This window comes from Carlito syrichta, unplaced genomic scaffold, assembly GCF_000164805.1.
Source record: "Carlito syrichta isolate Samal-C Ts95f unplaced genomic scaffold, Tarsius_syrichta-2.0.1 Scaffold301542, whole genome shotgun sequence".
In the NCBI taxonomy this organism is placed as follows: Eukaryota; Metazoa; Chordata; class Mammalia; order Primates; family Tarsiidae; genus Carlito; species Carlito syrichta.
The window spans coordinates 414,451-433,536 of NW_007245638.1; the positions used below are offsets into that span (position 1 = coordinate 414,451).

The 19,086-nt window shown below is 40.4% G+C and overlaps 1 protein-coding gene across 2 annotated transcripts in view; it reads left to right on the forward strand.

Moving 5' to 3' along the window:
* TENM2 (teneurin transmembrane protein 2) overlaps positions 1 to 19,086 on the forward strand; it is a 517,874-nt gene that overhangs the window by 111,848 nt on the left and 386,940 nt on the right. Inside the window, exon 2 of one of the 2 annotated variants that reach the window (XM_021710790.1) lies at positions 12,868 to 13,077. The exons of the other annotated variant lie outside the window; for it this stretch is intronic. Coding sequence (XP_021566465.1) covers positions 12,868 to 13,077 — 210 coding nt within the window. The remainder of the gene's footprint in view (positions 1 to 12,867; positions 13,078 to 19,086) is intronic. 2 annotated transcript variants of the gene reach the window in all.

Here is a 19,086-nt window from a genome sequence, read left to right on the forward strand (position 1 = left end):
ACACACACACACACACACACACACACACACACCAACAACAACTTCTCCTGAGCTGAACTAAAACACCTTCATTGTCAAGCAAACTACTAGGCTTCATGGGTATGAAGAGACACACACACACACACACACACACAACAACAACAACAACAACAACAACAACTTCTCCTGAACTGAACTAAAACATCTTCATTGTCCAGCAAACTGCCAGGCTTCATGGGTATCATAGAAACACCCAAAACATCTCTCGATCTATGTCTTTTTAGCCACAACTAAGCAATGTGCTATTACAGACACCCATGTGCGTGTGTGTGTGTGTGTGTGTGTGTGTGTGTGTGTGTGTGTCCATGTGCACACGTGCATGTACATATGCATCCAGTCACTTTGCACCTAGTCTTGAGGCTGAGTAACCACATGGCTTATGTTTATAACCAGCATGATTATCACACTGAGTTGTGGAGTTAATTCCCCTCCTCCTTTTCTTCCTTAATACTTCTTTTTCCCTAAGGCCATTTCTTTATGTCTCTGGCTGTCTGCACTGATGCATTGTTTTCCCTAGAGAATTTCCCAACTGAGCCTTCAGCCTTCCCAACATCTACCTCTGCAGGGCCTAAAAAGAGAAATGTGAATGTTCCTTCTGACCTTGATGGAGAAAGCAGGTTATGCTTAGGGAAAGTAGGGAAGGTGTACATCAGGTTGTGAATTTCTCCTAGGACACAACCTCACATGTCACCTTGGCCCAGTTATTGATCTCCATACCTGTCATGAGAACAGGATAATATCTAGAAATTCAAAGCTGAAGAAGACAACTCACTACAGATTGTCTAGTCACCTCCACAGTGTTACTCTTTCCAGTCAGCTTTCCTGCTTTACCCTAGTAAGTACTTTCTCTCTTTGAATCTCTAAAATTGCAGTGATTCTATGTGGTCATGCAATGCTCAATCAGAGACATCTGAATTAGTATCTTGGCTTGGCCCATCACTGTATAACCTTTGTCAAATCTTTTGATCCCTTTAAGCCTCAGTTTACTCATCTGTAAAATAAGAACGATAATAGTACCTAGCAGATAGTACTGTTACAAACCATGAAATGTGGTAAGCATACTTCCCAGAACATCGGGAGTGCTTAAGAAATGTTAGTGATTAGCCGGGCATGGTAGCAGGTGACTGTAGTTCCAGCTACTTGGAAGACTGAAATGGAAGGATCACCAGAGCCCAGCAAGTTGAGGCTGTGGTCAGGAGCATACCACTGCACTCCAGTCTGGGTGACGGAGTGAGACTCCAATTCAAAAAAAAAAAGAAATGTTAGTGATATAGTCTGTATTAGTCTTTTCTACTGCAATATGGGCCCCATGGAGGCTGAGACCACATCATCCTATTTCTTTTTCTTTTTCTTTTTTTTTTGGAGCTGCAGTTGGAGTCTCACTCTGTCGCACAGGCTGGAGTGCAGTGGCACATTCACGGCCACCCCAGCATCGACCTGCTGGGCTCCAGCAATCCTACCACGTCAGCCTTCCAGATAGCCAGAACTATAGGCACGCACTACCACACCCAACTAATTCATCATATTTCTTAAAAGTACTCGTGCTGTTGTACTTTAGTATAATAATGTTGCATGTGTTAACTGAGGTCTCGAGATGGTAAGAAGTTTGCTGTCAGTGACACAACAAGCAGCAACTAGGTAGCCACAGGAAAGAGCCCTGTTCTCCTAAATTCTTATCTAGCATTCTTTCTAATTGTAATACTAGTAGGGATTTTTCATGTATAAGGCAATGACCTTCAAACAATTGGTCACGGAAGGAATAAACCAATGTGTATTCTATCCATGTCCTGACATCCATGTTTTCCTAACAAACTAGACCTAGTACCAGTCTAATTTCCATTTTCAATTCTAGTCTCAAAACATTTCTAAACCTTTGATGGGGAACTTTTCAGGCTTTCTGTTGGATATTGGTGGCTAGCCTCCCAAGGCATCTAAGCTTTTGCATCTTATCAGGATCCATTCAATGAGGAATAGGTGGAGTACTGTGTGAGTGTGGGCAGCAAAAAGATGAAATACTTCCAGCATCTTCCGTCTAGAGCCCATGTTTTATCTTTGTGGTCCCTAAAGCACATAGCAAAACACAGACTTAGAGTTGAAAACTGTTTGCTATCTGCAGACAAAACCTTTGAAAAGGAAAGCTTCCAATAATGAGAATGAAAACAATTACCATTTGTAGAACACTTTACCATTTACAGTGCACTTTCATCTATGTTATTATTTAATCCTCAAAAGGCCCAGGAAGGGGGATAGGACACCTATCTCTTACCTTTTTTATGCATGACAATAATACTTACCATTTGCTTTACAAATAAAGTTTATATAAATGTCGCATTTAATCCTTACATAATCAGTAAAGTATGTTTATACACATTTCACTTATCAAACAGTTAAACACAGAAAAATTTGATGACTTGCCCAAGGTCATCCAGTGAATCAGTGGCATAACCAAGATTTGAACTTTAATCTGGTTTCAGTGCCAATCACATTGTCACATCAGCAATTGGTACTCAATCACTATAAAAGCTCATTTAATTCTATCATCATTTTCTTTGCAGTATGATAGGAGCTCTAGACCCAGAGTGCTTTGGTTCCAAATCTTTCTCGCAACAAATATATCCCCTGTGTAGTTCAGTTTTCTCATCTTTAAAATGGGGAAATATTATATCAACGCCAAAAGTTTCTTGTGAGATTAAATGTGATAATATATGTAAAGGGCTTGGAAATCATATCTGCTACACTACAAGAACTTAATCCATCTAAGCAATTGGCAATATTATTGTTTCCATGTACCAGAAACTGCAAGAAGTGAACATAAAAACGAGTAAGATATAGTCCTTTCATCATGGAAGACATATTGTTTCCAAGGAAGCCCTTTAAACATTTAGTCAACATGGGCATACAATTTCTTTAAGTTGTTCTCTAGCAGTTTTCCCCCAACTAAGGTATTCTAACATTGGTTCCAGGAAGGCAGAGAAACAGTCCACTGTCTTCTGCATATTACTCAGCACAAAGAGATGACACAGTTTAGCACTTTCATAGGAAGTTGTTGGATAGTTTTGGGTCACATCTCCTAAGTAACCCTCTAGGGTAAGAAACTTTCAAAATTAGAGTGGAATCACGTCTTGCATAGGAGTAGGGTTCTAAAGTCTGAAAATGAGCCAAAAATTGTGGTCACACCTCAACCCTTGAAAATCCCTTATAATAGTGCTTACTTTAGAGACTGACACATTGTTTCTTAATAATCTAACAGTCAGTTTTTCCTCCCAGGTTGTGACAGACAGATATAGCGTCGTTTTAGTAAATGAAGGTCACTTGATTAAAAAATACATTTGAAATCAGAATTAACTCCTCAGCAACATACATACTCACTGAGAAGCACCTAAAACCTAAGACAATAGCCATAGCCCCCAACAGTGAAGTCAATGCCATGAGCATTTGATACACATTTACACATGTTTGTGGAGTAGATTGTTATCTTCTAGTTGTTACCTACTTCTTGTTATGCTGCAATTTTTTGTGGACAAGCTCTGTGCCAGGTACTACAATACAAAGGTGTGAAATGCACAATCTCTACCCAAAGTCACTCACAATCTCATGAATGAGCTAGATATTTAGGCAAATAAATAAGTTAACATGTTTCCAGAACAACGATGGAAGTATGCCCTGGGTACTAATAGATGGGGTGATCAGAAAAGACTTTTAAAGAAGGTGGTTCTCTGAAGAAAGTCTTCAGGAGGAAATTGAGACTACCAGTAGGGAGGAAGCACCTTCCATGAACAAAGAAGGATAAGAGGAGGGAAAGATTCATATATAGTAATACAGTTGCTTGGTGTGGTTAGACTGTAGGGAAGGAGGGAGTCTGGCAAGAGATAGTTGCCATGCAAGAGTTTGAACTGTACTGTGTAGGCAGCGGGGAGGCTTGAGAGAGTTGAGAGGAGCATAACCTTAGCAAATTTGTATATTCAGAAAGATGTTAGCTGTGTGTGAAGGGGAGAAACACACCAGTGAAGAGGTTTGTTTGGCTCACGGTTCTATATAGCACCAGCAATGGCATAGCTTCTGGTGAGGCCTCAGGATACATTTACTCATAGTGGGGGAAGGCAAAGGGAGACAGCATATCACATGGAGAGTGGAGGCAAGAGAGGGGCATAGTCCTAGGCTCTTTTTAACAATCAGATCTCACATGAACTCATTACTGTGTGGTGGTCCCAAAGCCATTAATGAAGAATCTAACCTATGACCCAAACACTTCCCGCAAGGCCCCACCTTCAACATCGGGGATCATATCTCAACATGAGATTTGGAGGGGACAACATTGCAAAGGCCATCAAGCTGGGAAATTTAATTAAGGTGCATATGCCAAGCAACTAGAAGTTTCTGGTCAGAAGATATTTGATGATTCATTGCCTTTTGGTAAAAAGTTGTGTCACTGCAGGTAAGATAGGTATGTGTCTTCGCAAGAGGAAGCTGCACAGACTCACTATGTTTCATCTCATGGAGATGAAAGATCTCACATTAGAAAATTATAGAAATCATGTTATTTCAAAAATAAACTCAACTCTCCATCTATAGCCTGATCTATACTTGACACCTTCTAAAGTGCAGTGCTGCCAAGAGAATGTGATATATAAACATACAAGTTTTGGTGAGATATAGTAACGACACCAAATTCATAGGGTCCCAAGCTGTGAAGACAGTTCATGCTTGAGCTTCTGCAAGAGGCCCCTTAACTGGGGCAAGTCCAACGGCATGCCACCCTTCCAATAAATTATGCGTAATAGCTCGTTTGCAGTCGCAATGGTTTTGCCAGGGCCATCTGAAAACGATTTGTTTTCAAGAAAATGCTTAACTGGGCTTTAGTGAGTTCAGTGAAGTGTGAGTGAAGAGGGCTGTTAGGTCTTCCGCTATAAAAATAAAAACTTTAAGCAGGGTGATCTGGAATAGAGCAAATTCATTCGGGTTGATATTGCCTCATTGAGAAGACATAAGAGGTCATCATGGAAATTCCTCAGGTGAGGTGAAATAACCTAAAACCAAGGTGGGAAATTCTCCCCTGAATCTCTTGCCTCTCTAGAGGCAGTCCAGCCATCTCTTGAAAAACAGGTCTCTCTTACCTCTGGAGAAAAGCATGCCATAATTTCCCTCAGTGACAATGACACTCGCTTTGAGGACATTTGGCCTCTCTCTAAATGAAATTCCTCTCTCTAAATGAATTTAAGTTCATTTTCTTGGTGTTTCTAGGGTGGGGGGAAAGAGATGACCGAATTGGATTTTTTACTTCTAATATCTACGCAATGCTTATAAACTGGAAAAAAGAGCTACTTAAAAATTGATCGGGTAACATAAAGTATACTTATCTAAAGTCATCACGCTTGCTAACCCAGGATTTCTCAACCTCAGCACTACTGGCATTGGGGACTGGATAATTCTGTCCTGTGCATTGCTGAATGTTCAAATCACCCCTGAGCTCTACCCATTAGATGCCAGTAGCACCCTCAACCAAAATATTTCCAGACATTGCCAAATGCCCCCTGGAGCACAAATTACCCTTGTTGAGAATGACTAATCTAGTGTAACACTCATACTAAACATTAGAAGACTGCTGCCAGAAATATAGATGGGTAGGTAGATTTATGTAAACATATTCTATGATATAAATATAAATATAAGAAATAAAATATGAATATACAAGATATTTCTGTATTTAAATTTTAAGATGCTGTATTTATTAAGGATCATTTTGCATTCTACAATTATTACCAAGACTGCTGTCTTTTTTTTTTCTAACTTAAGATGCGGGCAAGAAATTGACTACCCCAAGATCACTGTAGTTGCATAAGACTCAGTGCCAGGTAGAAGGTTCTCTGAGTTCCTCTCCAATGCTGAGGACAGAAAACTGCTATAGTGCATGCTTGATGGGTAGCTAGATGACCATCTTCCTGCATCTCTTCTCCTCTCTTTGGTGCCCACAAGATTCCTATATATAGATTAAATACCTCCCAGAATAAATGATTTCTCTGGGACCACATATGTTAGATTTCTCATGACTAAACTGGAAGGGAGTCACCATAAAGAACAGGAAAATTTTATAATTCAGGAGACAGAAGACCTGGAATTTATTTCCAGTTTGTCTGCTAAATAACTGTGTGGCATTGACCAAGGCATTCTTCCACTTGGACTGGGTAATCAGTTTTAGGCAGGATGCTTTGGATTCTAGTGACAAGTACCAACTCAAACTGGCCTAAAGAAAAAAATAATGATAATAAGAGGATGGAGAATAAGTTGGTTCATATATTGGAAAGTTCAAGAGCAACTTGCTTCAGGCCTGGCTGAATCCAGGTGTTCTAAGGATAGTCTTGCCCTTCATCTCATACCTCTGCTTTCCAGTTGTTGACTCCATTCTCCGGCAGACCACGTGGTTGCAACTGTTCCAGCCTCACCATCTTCCCAGATTCAGCTCCAGTGGGAAAGAAAAACAGCCTCCCTACCTATGGCACAGCCACACAAACACACAGTTGGTGCCTGTGAACCAGCTGGAACTAATAAGCTGCAAGTCTTATTAGTTCCATTTGGGTCCCTCATACCTACTATGTGTCCAACACAGTTCTGTGGGCTTTGTATATGCTTTCCTCAGTCATAACAACAGCATGTGAGGTAGGTATTAATATCCTCAGAGAGGTGGACTAGTTGCCCAAACTCACATGCAATAGAGTAGGCAGAAGCACTCTGTCGGCCTAGCCCTCAGTCGACTATGCCCTCTCCATTCCTCTCATTAATGAAGAATGTCTTGTCGACACTCAGGCCTCTGCAAGTTCCATGTGCAGAACTAGGCAGAACTTGCAAAATCTGATGCACTTTCCTGAAGCATACTGTATGGAACTTAACACAAGGAGAGCCATATTTAAAAATAAAAAAATAATTGAATGTAAACAAAAGGAGGACAATGTCTCAGTTATTGAAATTATCTCTATTTGTATGGAAATAATAAATAAGATTTTTCAACTCCATCAAAAATAGGGTCTTCACAAACCCCAAACAGTTAGGGAGAAGTGGATAATTTAGTCAAGCATCTGAATAAGTAACAGGTATTAGGAAATATCATTAGGACAATTGTTGAAATCCTCTTGTTTAAATTTAAATTGTTTAAATCCTGTTCCCTATGTTAATGCAGTCCTCTTGCAATACTCAACTTTAACACAAAAGCCGTATTTTCACTAATTTCTTGAACCTATGAAGCCACAGAGGATTTCCCATTTTTGACTCAAGTATGTTTTCTTTTCTTAAAAATCATGTATTCTGTGTGGATGGGCACTGTGGGTATTTCTAGGAGGAGACTTGCTTCTACACAACTGACCATGGTAAGTGTGCATGGTCTAGGATGACTTTTTTTTTTTTTTGAGTTGGAGTCTCACTCTGTTGCCCAGACTGGAGTGCAGTGGCCACTCCCGACCACCGCAGCCTCGACCTGCTGGGCTCCGGCGATCCTTCCACCTCAGCTTTTGATTTATTGTAGAGATGAGGTCTTGCCAAGTTGCCCAGGCAGGTCTCAAACCCACAGGCTCAGGCAATCCACTCACCTCAGCCTCCCAAGGCACAGGATTACATGCTAAGCCACAGAGCCTGGCTTTAGGATGACTTCTATGGTGCATTCCAGAAAAGGACCATGAGTTTAGGATTCACATCTTGTATGTTTGTTAGCTGTCACTCATATCTAATGTGAGAAATAGTAGAATGAACCATTCTCAGCTTCTGCTTTGGAATCAGATAACCTGGGTTCAAATCTCAGCTCTGCTGCTTGCTAACAGTGCCATGTTAGGAAAGTTTGGCTAACTTAGTCTCAGGTTTCTCACCTGTAACTGAGGAAGATAATACTACTTAGTTCACAAAAAAAGTTGTGAATGCTAAAAGAAAAACATGCACGTAGGATACTCAGTATTTAGTTCCTTTCTTAGAGCAAAGCCAGGTCACATATGTAATTAGTAATGAGGTCATTGAACCGATTACTTTTGATGTAATTATCCCTAGTACTGTTTTACTTTGACTGTCTTCCAAGTATGCCTTTCTGCGCCACCAAATATCCTGACACCCCATCACTACTTAAATCAATTATGCATTGCCTACACAGAACATTTTAATATCTGTTTGCCATTAATCTTTTGAATGAAAAAGAACAAGTTGTTTTAAGTGAATTTTGGGATTTGATCTGCAACATGCTCTCAATCATAAATTAGTGAGAATCTTTTTTAAAAGTTGGGCAGAGCAGCAGTTTCATTGATAAAATTAACTGCTTTGGGAATAGAGAGGAGATTGTATCCTTTGATCTTGGAGAACTAAGTGTGGATCCAAAGCAATTTAAGGAGAAAAATGGTGCTGTCACTGAGACAATGGAAGTTAGAGCATGTGACTTCAGCCACAGAGGGTGTAGGATAAAGTTTTCAGGTACAGCTGAAGCAGGTGAGGAATGAGACCCTGGAGCATGGATGCCAAATGAGCATGATGCATCTGCTCCCTCTCACAACTCCATGTCTTGAGTTTTCTGAGTGATAGGGTCACTGTTTCCCACTGAACCTAGGGCTTCTCAGAGTCCTTCTCAACACAGCATTCCAAACAGCCACTACCAATCCATCAGACTTAGCATGAAACTGCTTGGCCTGGCTATAGGTCCTTTAATCAGAAATATTTCATGAGTTAAAACTACCACTGAATCGTAATCATTTGGAAACAGATCAATTGGCAAAATCTGAATTAGTCCCCATGTTTAAGGTCGCAGGGGAATCCAACCACACAGATAATTAGTTAGACTCTGATTTACATGGGAATCTTGGAAAACACATACGTATACACCCACATATACACAAGACCATATGCGTGTAATGAATGACATATTGCTGCCTTGATGCTTCCTTTGCTTTTTAACAGATCAGTTAAACCTGGTTTTCTGAATATTTGCTGGGGACCCACTCAAAATGGAACTTTCAGCATGATTTGTAAGTCAAAGGGCTTTAGTAGTACATGAAATGGGAACCAGTTAAGTGCATGTCACCTGGTTACACATCCATCCTACACTAAGTATTTCTCTAAGAAATCACAGTCTGTAAAGTGAGCATATATAAGTTCCAGCTTTCTCTCCTGTACTTTCGAACCTGTTTGTGTCTGTACAGATGGTCTCTGTCAGTTGGAATAGTCAGGGGGGAAAATGCAGCATAAATGAACAAAATTAGCAAATGATATAGCAAACAGAGAACAGCATACCATTTGATTGGGGACAGATCTAGGGGCTGAGAAATTTCCCAAGTAATGGTAGGTATCAGCAGGCAGGGTTGAAGGAGCCACCAAAGCCTGGATGTAACAAGGACAGGGAAATAACAGGCATCAGACAATTCTGTGATGTGTATTCTTAATACACTGGAGTAACCCCAATGCTTTCATTGTGTTATGACTGCTCTTCCATTGTCTGTATTTGTATAAATTAAAAAGCAATTCTGTTTGTACTATATGAGATGAACTCATGCTGAACAAAATTTCAAAAAGTTCATGTAAAGAATGATTTCACAGCAACTATCATATCAGGCTCCTGGAAAATTGCACTTGAACTTCAGTTCCACCTCAGTCACTCAAAGGAATTTAAAAATTGGCTTCCAGCCATCCTTGTTCTTCAACATGCAGTTTCAGATATGCCTCAATAACACAAACTTTAAAACCTATTGATTGTGAGTTAAAATCTGTTCCTACCAGAGTCTTGCTGTTAAGTAGACGTCAACACCGACTTCACAGTGCCTTGGTCAGGATTCCTCTGAGTTCTGGAGCCTTGAAGAAGGCAGAAGGTGACAGTGCTGTGAAGGAACTACTTTGAACTTTATAGCAAAATTAGGAGGAAACTTTGAACTCTGTCGGGTGATAGCTGCTGTAAATGGTTATTCGAAGAAATGTTTCCTATTTGAAATCTAAAGAGTCTCTTGGGATTGGTAGATGATCTTTTGTAAATCACTCCCTTTCTTTGATGTCACTTTCTTTTTTTCTCACCATGTTCTTTGGATAAGCACCATGTAGAGTGGCTAGAGGGAGAATTTGGGAATAGACAAATACTAAGGTTGATTCCTGGCCCCTACTGCTTAACTAGCTATGCGGTTTAACCTCTCTGTACCTCAGTTTCCTCATGTATAAAATGGAAATATGTTATTTCATTTTATGGGAATATATAAATAATTCTATCCTCAGATTGTTTTGAGGATTAAATGAGGTAATACATATAAAAGAACTGGCACAGTGAGTGGCTGGTAGTTATTGTTTAATATGTATTAGCAGTGAAAATATTAATAATAATGATAGTTATCATTATTAGGACACCTATGGGAGAAGATATTGATTAAAAATTAGCACTAATTTAATGAAACTCTGATGTGTTCAGTCTACATTGGCCAGGGCATCTGGCAAGAATGTCATGCCTTATTTGACTCCCAAAAAGCTATGAATGAATTGAATTTTCTAGATCAAACTCCATGTATCCAATGATCAGTTTTAGGGATGATTTGTCTTCATTTCTATTGTGTTGCTGGGCACATTTAAGCTTTAAGGGTATGTTATCCGCTACCTCTTTCTGTCACCCCCATCCTCAGGGTCTTAGGTGGGGAGTTTGATGCCTCTGTGCTGTTGTTGCTTCTGTTTTCTCTCAAAAGTCACTTTCTTCTTCGTGGGGAGTTTGCTCAAGCATTACTTTTCCAGGGATCTTTGTTTGACTCTCTATTCCTGTCCTTACCTGGCCAGGCTAAACCAAGTGTCCCTTTTTTCTGCCCCTTCAGCATCATGTCATTACACGCCACTATCCTGTTCTTTATCATGTGGTACTGAAGTGACATATTTACCTGTCTGTCTCCTTTTTGAGGGCAGGAATAGCATCTTGCTTATTTTTGTATCCTCAGTGACTAGCGAAGTGCACATATCTTTTATTGAACCAAACTAATCCATAAATAGCATTTAGTGCACTGAATAATAAATCAGGAAATACAATTATAAAATTGACATCCATTTGAGGTGTCTGAAAATATCTCTATATATGTAGTGCATCTTAAAGCAGGAAAACACATTTCTTCTGGCTCAGCATTTCTTCCCTGAGTTGAAACGCTAATTTGATTCTTAAGGTTGCTTTTCCAACATTTTGCCCTTCCCTCCACATCCCCAGATTTAGGGCCTATCCCATGGGCTGCTACTCTTGGCTTGTTTTTCCAAATGAACAAACCAGCAAGCAAGCAACTGCAAAGACCCCATGACATAAGGATGAAACAGGAGAAAGTACACATGGCGATTGATTATCCTCACCCAGCAATTTGACTGCCAGGAGCTTTGTGCCATGTGGAGGGGAGGTTGCAACAGCCTCCATGTGGGAGGAGATCTTTGTAACCCAAGAGCAGCTCCAAGCCACGGCCCACCTTCTTCCAGACTGACTGCTCTACCCCATGGCAGGAGTGGCTGTGCTTCTCTTTGTAGGAATTCTCCCGTGGTATCCAAAACAACCCACATGGTAGAGAAAGAGTGGGGGCATTAGTCAACTCTTTGAAATACCAATGTGTCACCTCTTCCATTTCCACCCCAAACTAATTAATTTGGTTTGAGTCTACTTTATTTATTTGTTCATTCACTGAGCTATTTTTAGAACAATATTTGAGGTGCAGGGGTGAATAAAATAGACAAGACACCTGACTTCCAGATAGCAATAAGGGCTATGATGATATTTAAATAGCTAATAGGGCCGGGCTCAGTGGCTCAGCCTGTAATCCCGCGCCTTGGGAGGCTGAGGTGAGTGGATTGCCTGAGCCCGCGGGTTCGAGACCCGCCTGGGCAACTTGGCGAGACCTCATCTCTACAATAAATCAAAAAAATTATCCAGGCATGGTAGCGCGCGCCTGTAGTTCCAGCTACTCGGAAGGCTGAGGCGGAAGGATCACCGGAGCCCAGCAGGTCGAGGCTGCGGTGGCCGGGAGCAGCCACTGCACTCCAGTCTGGGTGACAGAGTGAGACTCCAACTCAAAAAATAAAATAAAATAAATAGGCTAATAAGCTAGAGCTGGCAGGTGGACAACTTTCAAGAAGGCAATCATGGAAGGGTAGATCGAAGAGAAGGTGATTTCACCAAGCTGGTTCGGCAAGGTGGTGGGGGCAGGTGTGGTGTCCCATGTAGAGGGAAAGGGAAGTGTGAAAACTGAAGGTGGAATGGCTTGGCATGTTCAAAGCACCAGAAATAAAGATAGCCATATGGAGGGTTATAAGGACCACTTTGAGAAGTGAGATAGGAGAGGAATAGACAAGACAGGTAGGTCATCATGAGGAGTTTGGATTGTTCTCTACGTGCAGTGGGAAGCCATTGGAGGGTGCTGAGCAGCGAGTGACACAGCCTGACTCCTATCTTTACAATTTCATTCTGGCTGCTGTGGAAAAGGGACTGGACAATGGGAATTAGGTGGGTAATATGGCAGAAGCTGAAGCCGGGAAACCAGCAAAGAGGTAGCCCAGGGAGAGAGGATGGGCACTTAGGTTAGGACAGTAGCGGAGGAGATAGAAATAACCGGATGGTTTCCAGACTAACTCCATTTCAGCTGTGTACATGGGTATTTCTGCTAATGCCCTGTTTCTGAAATATGCAACCACCTCTTGTATGAATTTAGACTTTTGGAGAAACATCAAACCACTCTAAAAAGCACATCTGGAGCATTTCATTAAAAATATATATATATATATATATATTTGTATTGTGAGCTGGTTTCAATGTAACTTTCTGGGGATGCTCTCATGACACTCATTGCTGACCTTTGACCCCTCTGTCCTCTTTCCCAGGTCGTCCCATTCCACCTACATCCTCGCCTAGCCTCCTCCCATCTGCTCAGCTGCCTAGCTCCCATAATCCTCCACCAGTTAGCTGCCAGATGCCATTGCTAGACAGCAACACCTCCCATCAAATCATGGACACCAACCCTGATGAGGAATTCTCCCCCAATTCATACCTGCTCAGAGCATGCTCAGGGCCCCAGCAAGCCTCCAGCAGTGGTAAGGAAACTCTGTGATGTCTGAATGTGTGGTGTTTCATGAGTGACATTCTCAATTCTCCAGCTAAATGACAACTCTGAAACAAGGGCTGGGGGAAAGTGACATGGGGAGCATCAAGGTGAAACGCGTTTATCGTTTTGCGGCATGGCATTTCCAAGTTACATTTGTTGAAGGTCGAAGTTACGGAAGAGGTTTTGCTTATCTGAATGGGGCTTGGGCCTCCTTCAGTGGAAGGCATGTGCCCACTGCTACATGTGTGAGCGTGCTGGTCTCAAAGGTGATGTGCAGAGAGACACTGGAATATTGAATTTTGTATTACTATGGCTGTGGTCATGACCAGGTGGCCCTGGGCACCTTCTCATGTTCAATTTGTATACATCTCAGATCCTCTGGTTTTTTTTTTATAGTTAGCTTCTGACTTCTTCTTCCTTGCTCATGTAGATGATTTTGCGATTAAAATGTGTTCCCTTGACATGAACACTGAATGTCTTGCCAAGTCTGAAGTGTTTGGGAGGTGACCTCTCCTATAACCCTCCACTTATACCACTTCATTTGAATTTAACAAGCTGATAGTGTGTTACTAGGGCAAATGCTGCCTCTACATCTATAGTTCTCATTTTCGTTTTCACAGAACAGAACAGAGGAATGGAACACAAGATTCTGTTTCACTTTTGAGGATTTTGTGGCCACTGTGTCAACTCCCAATTCCTGAATCTTAGGCAGAATTGCCCTGGGCCCAGCAATAATCATGCCTTATTTTGATTTATCCTGTTGATGATATGTTCACATGAACATAGTAATGTAGGAGTGGGCAATATGTAGGCTTTAAGTATCCTTGGCCCAAGGAGAGTTATTTGCAGAAATTAATTGGTTCTGACCCAAAGGTTCTGGAGTTATCTTCTGAATTGGCCACTCATGATGTTCGTTTGCATATCCCGTCCAAAGCAAAGCAGAGCTTACCATGCCAAGAGTGTGATGAGATTGTGTTTTGGCTTCATCCTTGAGTGTATGCCACCCACCAATGGCCTCAACCTCTACAATTAGAGAAGACCTCCCAAAATACATTTAAGATGACTCATTCTGGAGATGGAATGATGCCCTGCTACTTATGATGGTCCATGCCCTTCTTCAAAGCCAGGCCTGATATATTTAGTAAACTCATATTCTTTTTCAAAAAAATTACCTAATCAAATCTCTCATCAAATGAGCAATCCATTGTTGATATTATGAAGGCCTTTAATCTACCATAAATCTTTATTAGAACTCATCAGAGCTTCTAGTTTGAGAGAAATGTGATTATGGCACTCTTAAAATGACATTACATCATTGGGGTGATTGGTTTATCATTTGGAGAAGAGACATCAATCATAACTAGCATAACCACACAGTAAATGAATTCAACCTTTCTACCACGGAACAATGACACTGTAATTGCTCAAAATCAGGCTTAAAATGAAATCGGAAAATGCTCTTTCTTCAAATATGATGTTAACTTAATGGAATATATTATGAAAAATCATGTTTGAGGAAATTCTATATAATTAAAAATATGTGGAAAAATATTCCCTTTTTTTTCTTTCATTAGAACCTGATGTTAGCTACAGAGCCATTTTTTGCTGCAGAAATTATATTGCATTTAATTGAACTATGTTTTGCTTTTTATTTCATACTATATTATCGTGATGAATATTGTATTATGAAGGACAAGAGGCTTTTGAAATGAGGTGCACCTGCTGATAGCTTTTTAAAAACACTATTATTAGCAGGCAAATGAACTTTTAAAAACTATATTCCTTTATGCATATATGGATACCCAGGCAAAGATGATTTCCATAAGAGAGGTCAGTTCATATCTTGGGGCCATCTAGAATGTTTTCCTAGTGATGATGTGGTGAATGATTTTTTTTCTTTTGGACAGTACATCAGATTGTAACTTATTGATGGGGTACTTTTGTTAACTTTATGGCTAATCTGTACCTCATTTTCGTGGACACAACAGATCTGTATGTTCAGAGTCAAACTTATCCCTATTTAATCTCTCATACCAATCTGTTCGACTCACTTAAGACTGATAGTAACTTAAGCTTCAGTAGCAGAAGAAAATATCACAGAAAATTTAAAGGTCCATTTTCATCCCAAACAAGAGCTGTGCTGATATGATTTCTTCATCTAAGGGGTACAGACACAATTGTGAAACACCCTTGTTCTTAGCATATGTTTATCTGAGAGTTTGTTAAAGCTCTGGCCAACAGACAGTCATTCAAATTTTTTTACTCTGGCTTAGCTAAAATGAGAGCAAATTGAGTTGGAGTGTGTGTGTGTGTGTGTGCGCGCGTGCGCGCGCACGCGCACGTGCTTCCCCCACTCCTCTCCCTCTCCCCCACCCCCGTGTGTGTGTGTGTGTGTGTGTGTGTGTTTCTTGTGGAATGGATTTGGGGTCCTGGGCAAACTGAGGAGTCTATCAAGATCTGAATGCAGTTGCATTTGACATAAAGGATTGAAAATGGAGTTTGACACAGAAGATGCAAAGTACAGAGCTGTTTCTGAGTGTTTTGAATTAATTTTGATGAAAGGAGTTGAATTTTTCAGATGTTATAGCATAAACAAAGTGACCATGTGTTTGGGTGTGTTATGTTTAGCTGGTTAATTACACAGGATTTCTTAAGTTGGTCACTTGGCAATGGCTTTGTGTTCTGAGGATTGGGTACCAGTTTGGTCTGTGTCTCTTTCTTAAAAGTGAAATAGAACACTTTACAACACATTCAGCCCCTACATGATAGCAAAAAATATTAAATAAATAGATAGAGAGATAGATGATAGATAGGTAAAGATAGAAAAAGATAGATAGATAGATAGATAGATAGATAGATAGATAGATAGATAGATAATTTCCTGCTCTCCTCTTACTGTTGCTGTTATTATTTGTTGGTGGCAAAGTCCATCATTAGGAAAGTCACAGCACACAATTCCTGCCCAAGGAGACCCATTCTAAAGAGACTAACTGGACATAAACTACAAGAACTAAAAATGTTTTGCCCAACACGAAAACCTCCTCAAAGCAACAACAAAGCTTCACCTTTATGGCTTGACTGTCATCATTTTCTATGATGGAAGTGCATTCTTTAGTGGATGGTACTAAAACCTTGCCACCTTTGAGGCCAAATTGCTCTAACCCTCAATCTATGCCAATCAAGCAGATACTCAGGTACAGTAAGTGAGATGCTTACAAGAATGGTGTTTCTTTCCCTGGTAAGCATTTTCTTTCAGATGACTGAGCTCCAGCAAGTGGTTCATCCCGTGTTCTGACCTTCTACCAGAGCAGGTTAGCTCCAGAGTTGTTCCTTGTGTACAGAAGCATCATTTCAAATCCTATGAAACAACTCATCCGGAAAATATTCTGGATCCCAGTGGCAGCATAATGGAGGCTCCCGCAGCTGGAAGAATGAAACTATCTTCCAAATCAGAACAGGGTTTGCAGTTTGCTATTAGCGTATGATGCAGAAGACACCCGGGTAACACATTAGCATCCAAAGAGCGGCTTACCTCTCCCCGTGAAAGGTTGAATTCCAGTTTTCTTTAAAGTTCAAATGAAGAGGTTTGGAACACTCATTAGTAGCATGATTTTATACATAAGAAATGTAACCAGAATGCCCTGGCCAAGACCCTTTCAGCAGGTCCTATGTGGCAAAGGCACTGCCCCAGCTGGAGAGTCTCCATTTGTAACAGCACATTAAAGATGCCCTGACCTTTTTTCAAAAAGCAATGCCTTGGTTGATTCTAAATGAAAATAGGACATCAAAGTCAGCAAGATTTTGGGTTGCCTAGGGTGGTCCAAAAATGTAGCTGTGGCTAATTTCATAACTAAATGCTAAGTTTTTAAAGCGGTAATTAAATAATCAAAAGCTGTCTTATTTACCTGGCATCATAAAGCAAAAAAAAACTTCATTCATTCATTCCTTTTCTTGCACCTCCCATAATTTATAACAGCCTATAGCAATTGTCTTTTAAAAAGCTAAAACTATAATTGGCTGATACAATAAGAGTAAAAGAAAAACTTAGCGGGAAAAGCATGCATATAAGCTCAAATATATAAAGTCCCATTTCATTATTGAAGATAGAAAACTTGATTCTAAGCTTCTTAGCAACCAAAACAAAAAGGGAATCATGGAAAGAACAAGATGCCCAACAAACATGAGATAAAAGCAAATTAACTGCTTCAGGGAAATTTTGTGACGCCTACGGGGAAGCTGGAAAGAAATGTCTTATAAAGAAGGTCATGTGTGTATCCAGATGACTGGCTTCTCAGTAGCATCATATAATGCATAAGCTAATTTCCTGTTAAAATTTTCTGAAACCTCCCTCAAAATGAACCACAGAGAATACTTTCAGTTTAAAAACAATTCTACAAATGTGTAAAATGTGCAAATCCAAGGCCAAACTTGACTTGATCCATAGATAAACCTTAGTTCTACTAAAGGTCCATGTAAGCTGCGTGTCCTGCAAGCAACAGACCTTAAATATTATTGCTCATAACTAAATTTTTATGGGAATTAGCAGACTTTGAGGTTATAGTCACCATCCGGAACCTGAAAAGCAGATGTTCTGTGTTACAAATTTGCCTTGACAGCCATATAGAGTTAGAATTGATATCCTCTTGTGAAAACTAATGCATCTCTCCAGGCAACCTCCCTCTCTGGACCCTCCCACCATCCATGAAGCTGCTTTTGGGACAAGGAACAAGGCAGCTCACAGAAATAGATTTCTTTTTAAGGGGGAAGGGAAGTCAGGGTCTTACTTTGTGGCCCAGGCTGGAGTGCAATGGCATGATCATGGCTCACCACAGCCCCAACCTCCTGTGTAGTTTCCTTGGTGGCAGATTCATAGTAGTTGTTCAATAAGGATGTATTAAAGAAATGAATTAACTTCTCTTTTAACTACCTTTATTTTTTTCACTCTTGATTTTGGGGTCAGGAAATCAAGTTCAAACATCCATTTACTTTCCTAAGTTGAGTTTGTTTTGTGCATGAGCCACTTGGTTCCAGATTCTTCCCCAAGTCTTCTAGATGTCTGGGTCAGATGTTCAGAGCTACCTGCAGCTCCTTCCTGGTGCCCAGGCAGCTCAGGGGATCCTTCCGATCTTTCCATCTCAGCCTCCCAAGTAGCTGAGACTACAGTCATGTGCTACCATGCCCAGCTAATTTTTTATAGAGTCTCAATGTGTTACCCAAGCTGGTCTCAAACTGAGCTCAAGCAATCCTCCTGCCTCAGCCTCCCAAAGTGCTGGGATTATAGGTGTGAACCACCACACCCAGATGGAAGTAGATTTTTTTTTAAGTTAATGAAACTTCTTCCCCTTATATATCTAAGGTTTTGGAAACAAATTTTTTCTCTGATATGTTAGAAATGTCTTGCCTTCCTAAACAGATTATGCCCATTGTAATTTAATTTAATTTAGGATTCTCTGAATAGTTCACAGCAAGTATTATGCACATTGATGATTGTGCTGTGCTAATAATACTCTCTCTCTTAAAAAAAAAAAGTCATTGTACCTTGTGTGATTGTTGATCTCACTTCTAATGTTCTGCATTTTAACTTCTCATTGTGTCTCTTCCTGAGATTTTTTTTTTCCCTTCTCAGCTTCACATTACTCTGAAGGGACCTCCTGTGTAGTTCCTTTGATGGCAAATTCATAGTAGTTATTCAATCAGAATGTATTAAAGAAATGAATTAATCTCTTTTATAACCACCTTTTTTTTTTACTCTTGATTTTGGGGCCAGAAAATCAAGTTCAAGCATCATTTACTTTCCTAAATTGAGTCTGTTTTGTGCATAAGCCACTTGGTTCCAGATTCTTCCCCAAGTCTTCTGGATGTCTGGGTCAGATGTTCAGAGCTATCTGAAGCTCCTTCCTGTGCCCAGGCAGCAGACCCTTCCTCCAGAAGGGTTTTCAGCCCACCAGGATGCAAGCTGAGTCCTGGATGCCTGTCTCCAGTCTGCGGAAGGCACAGA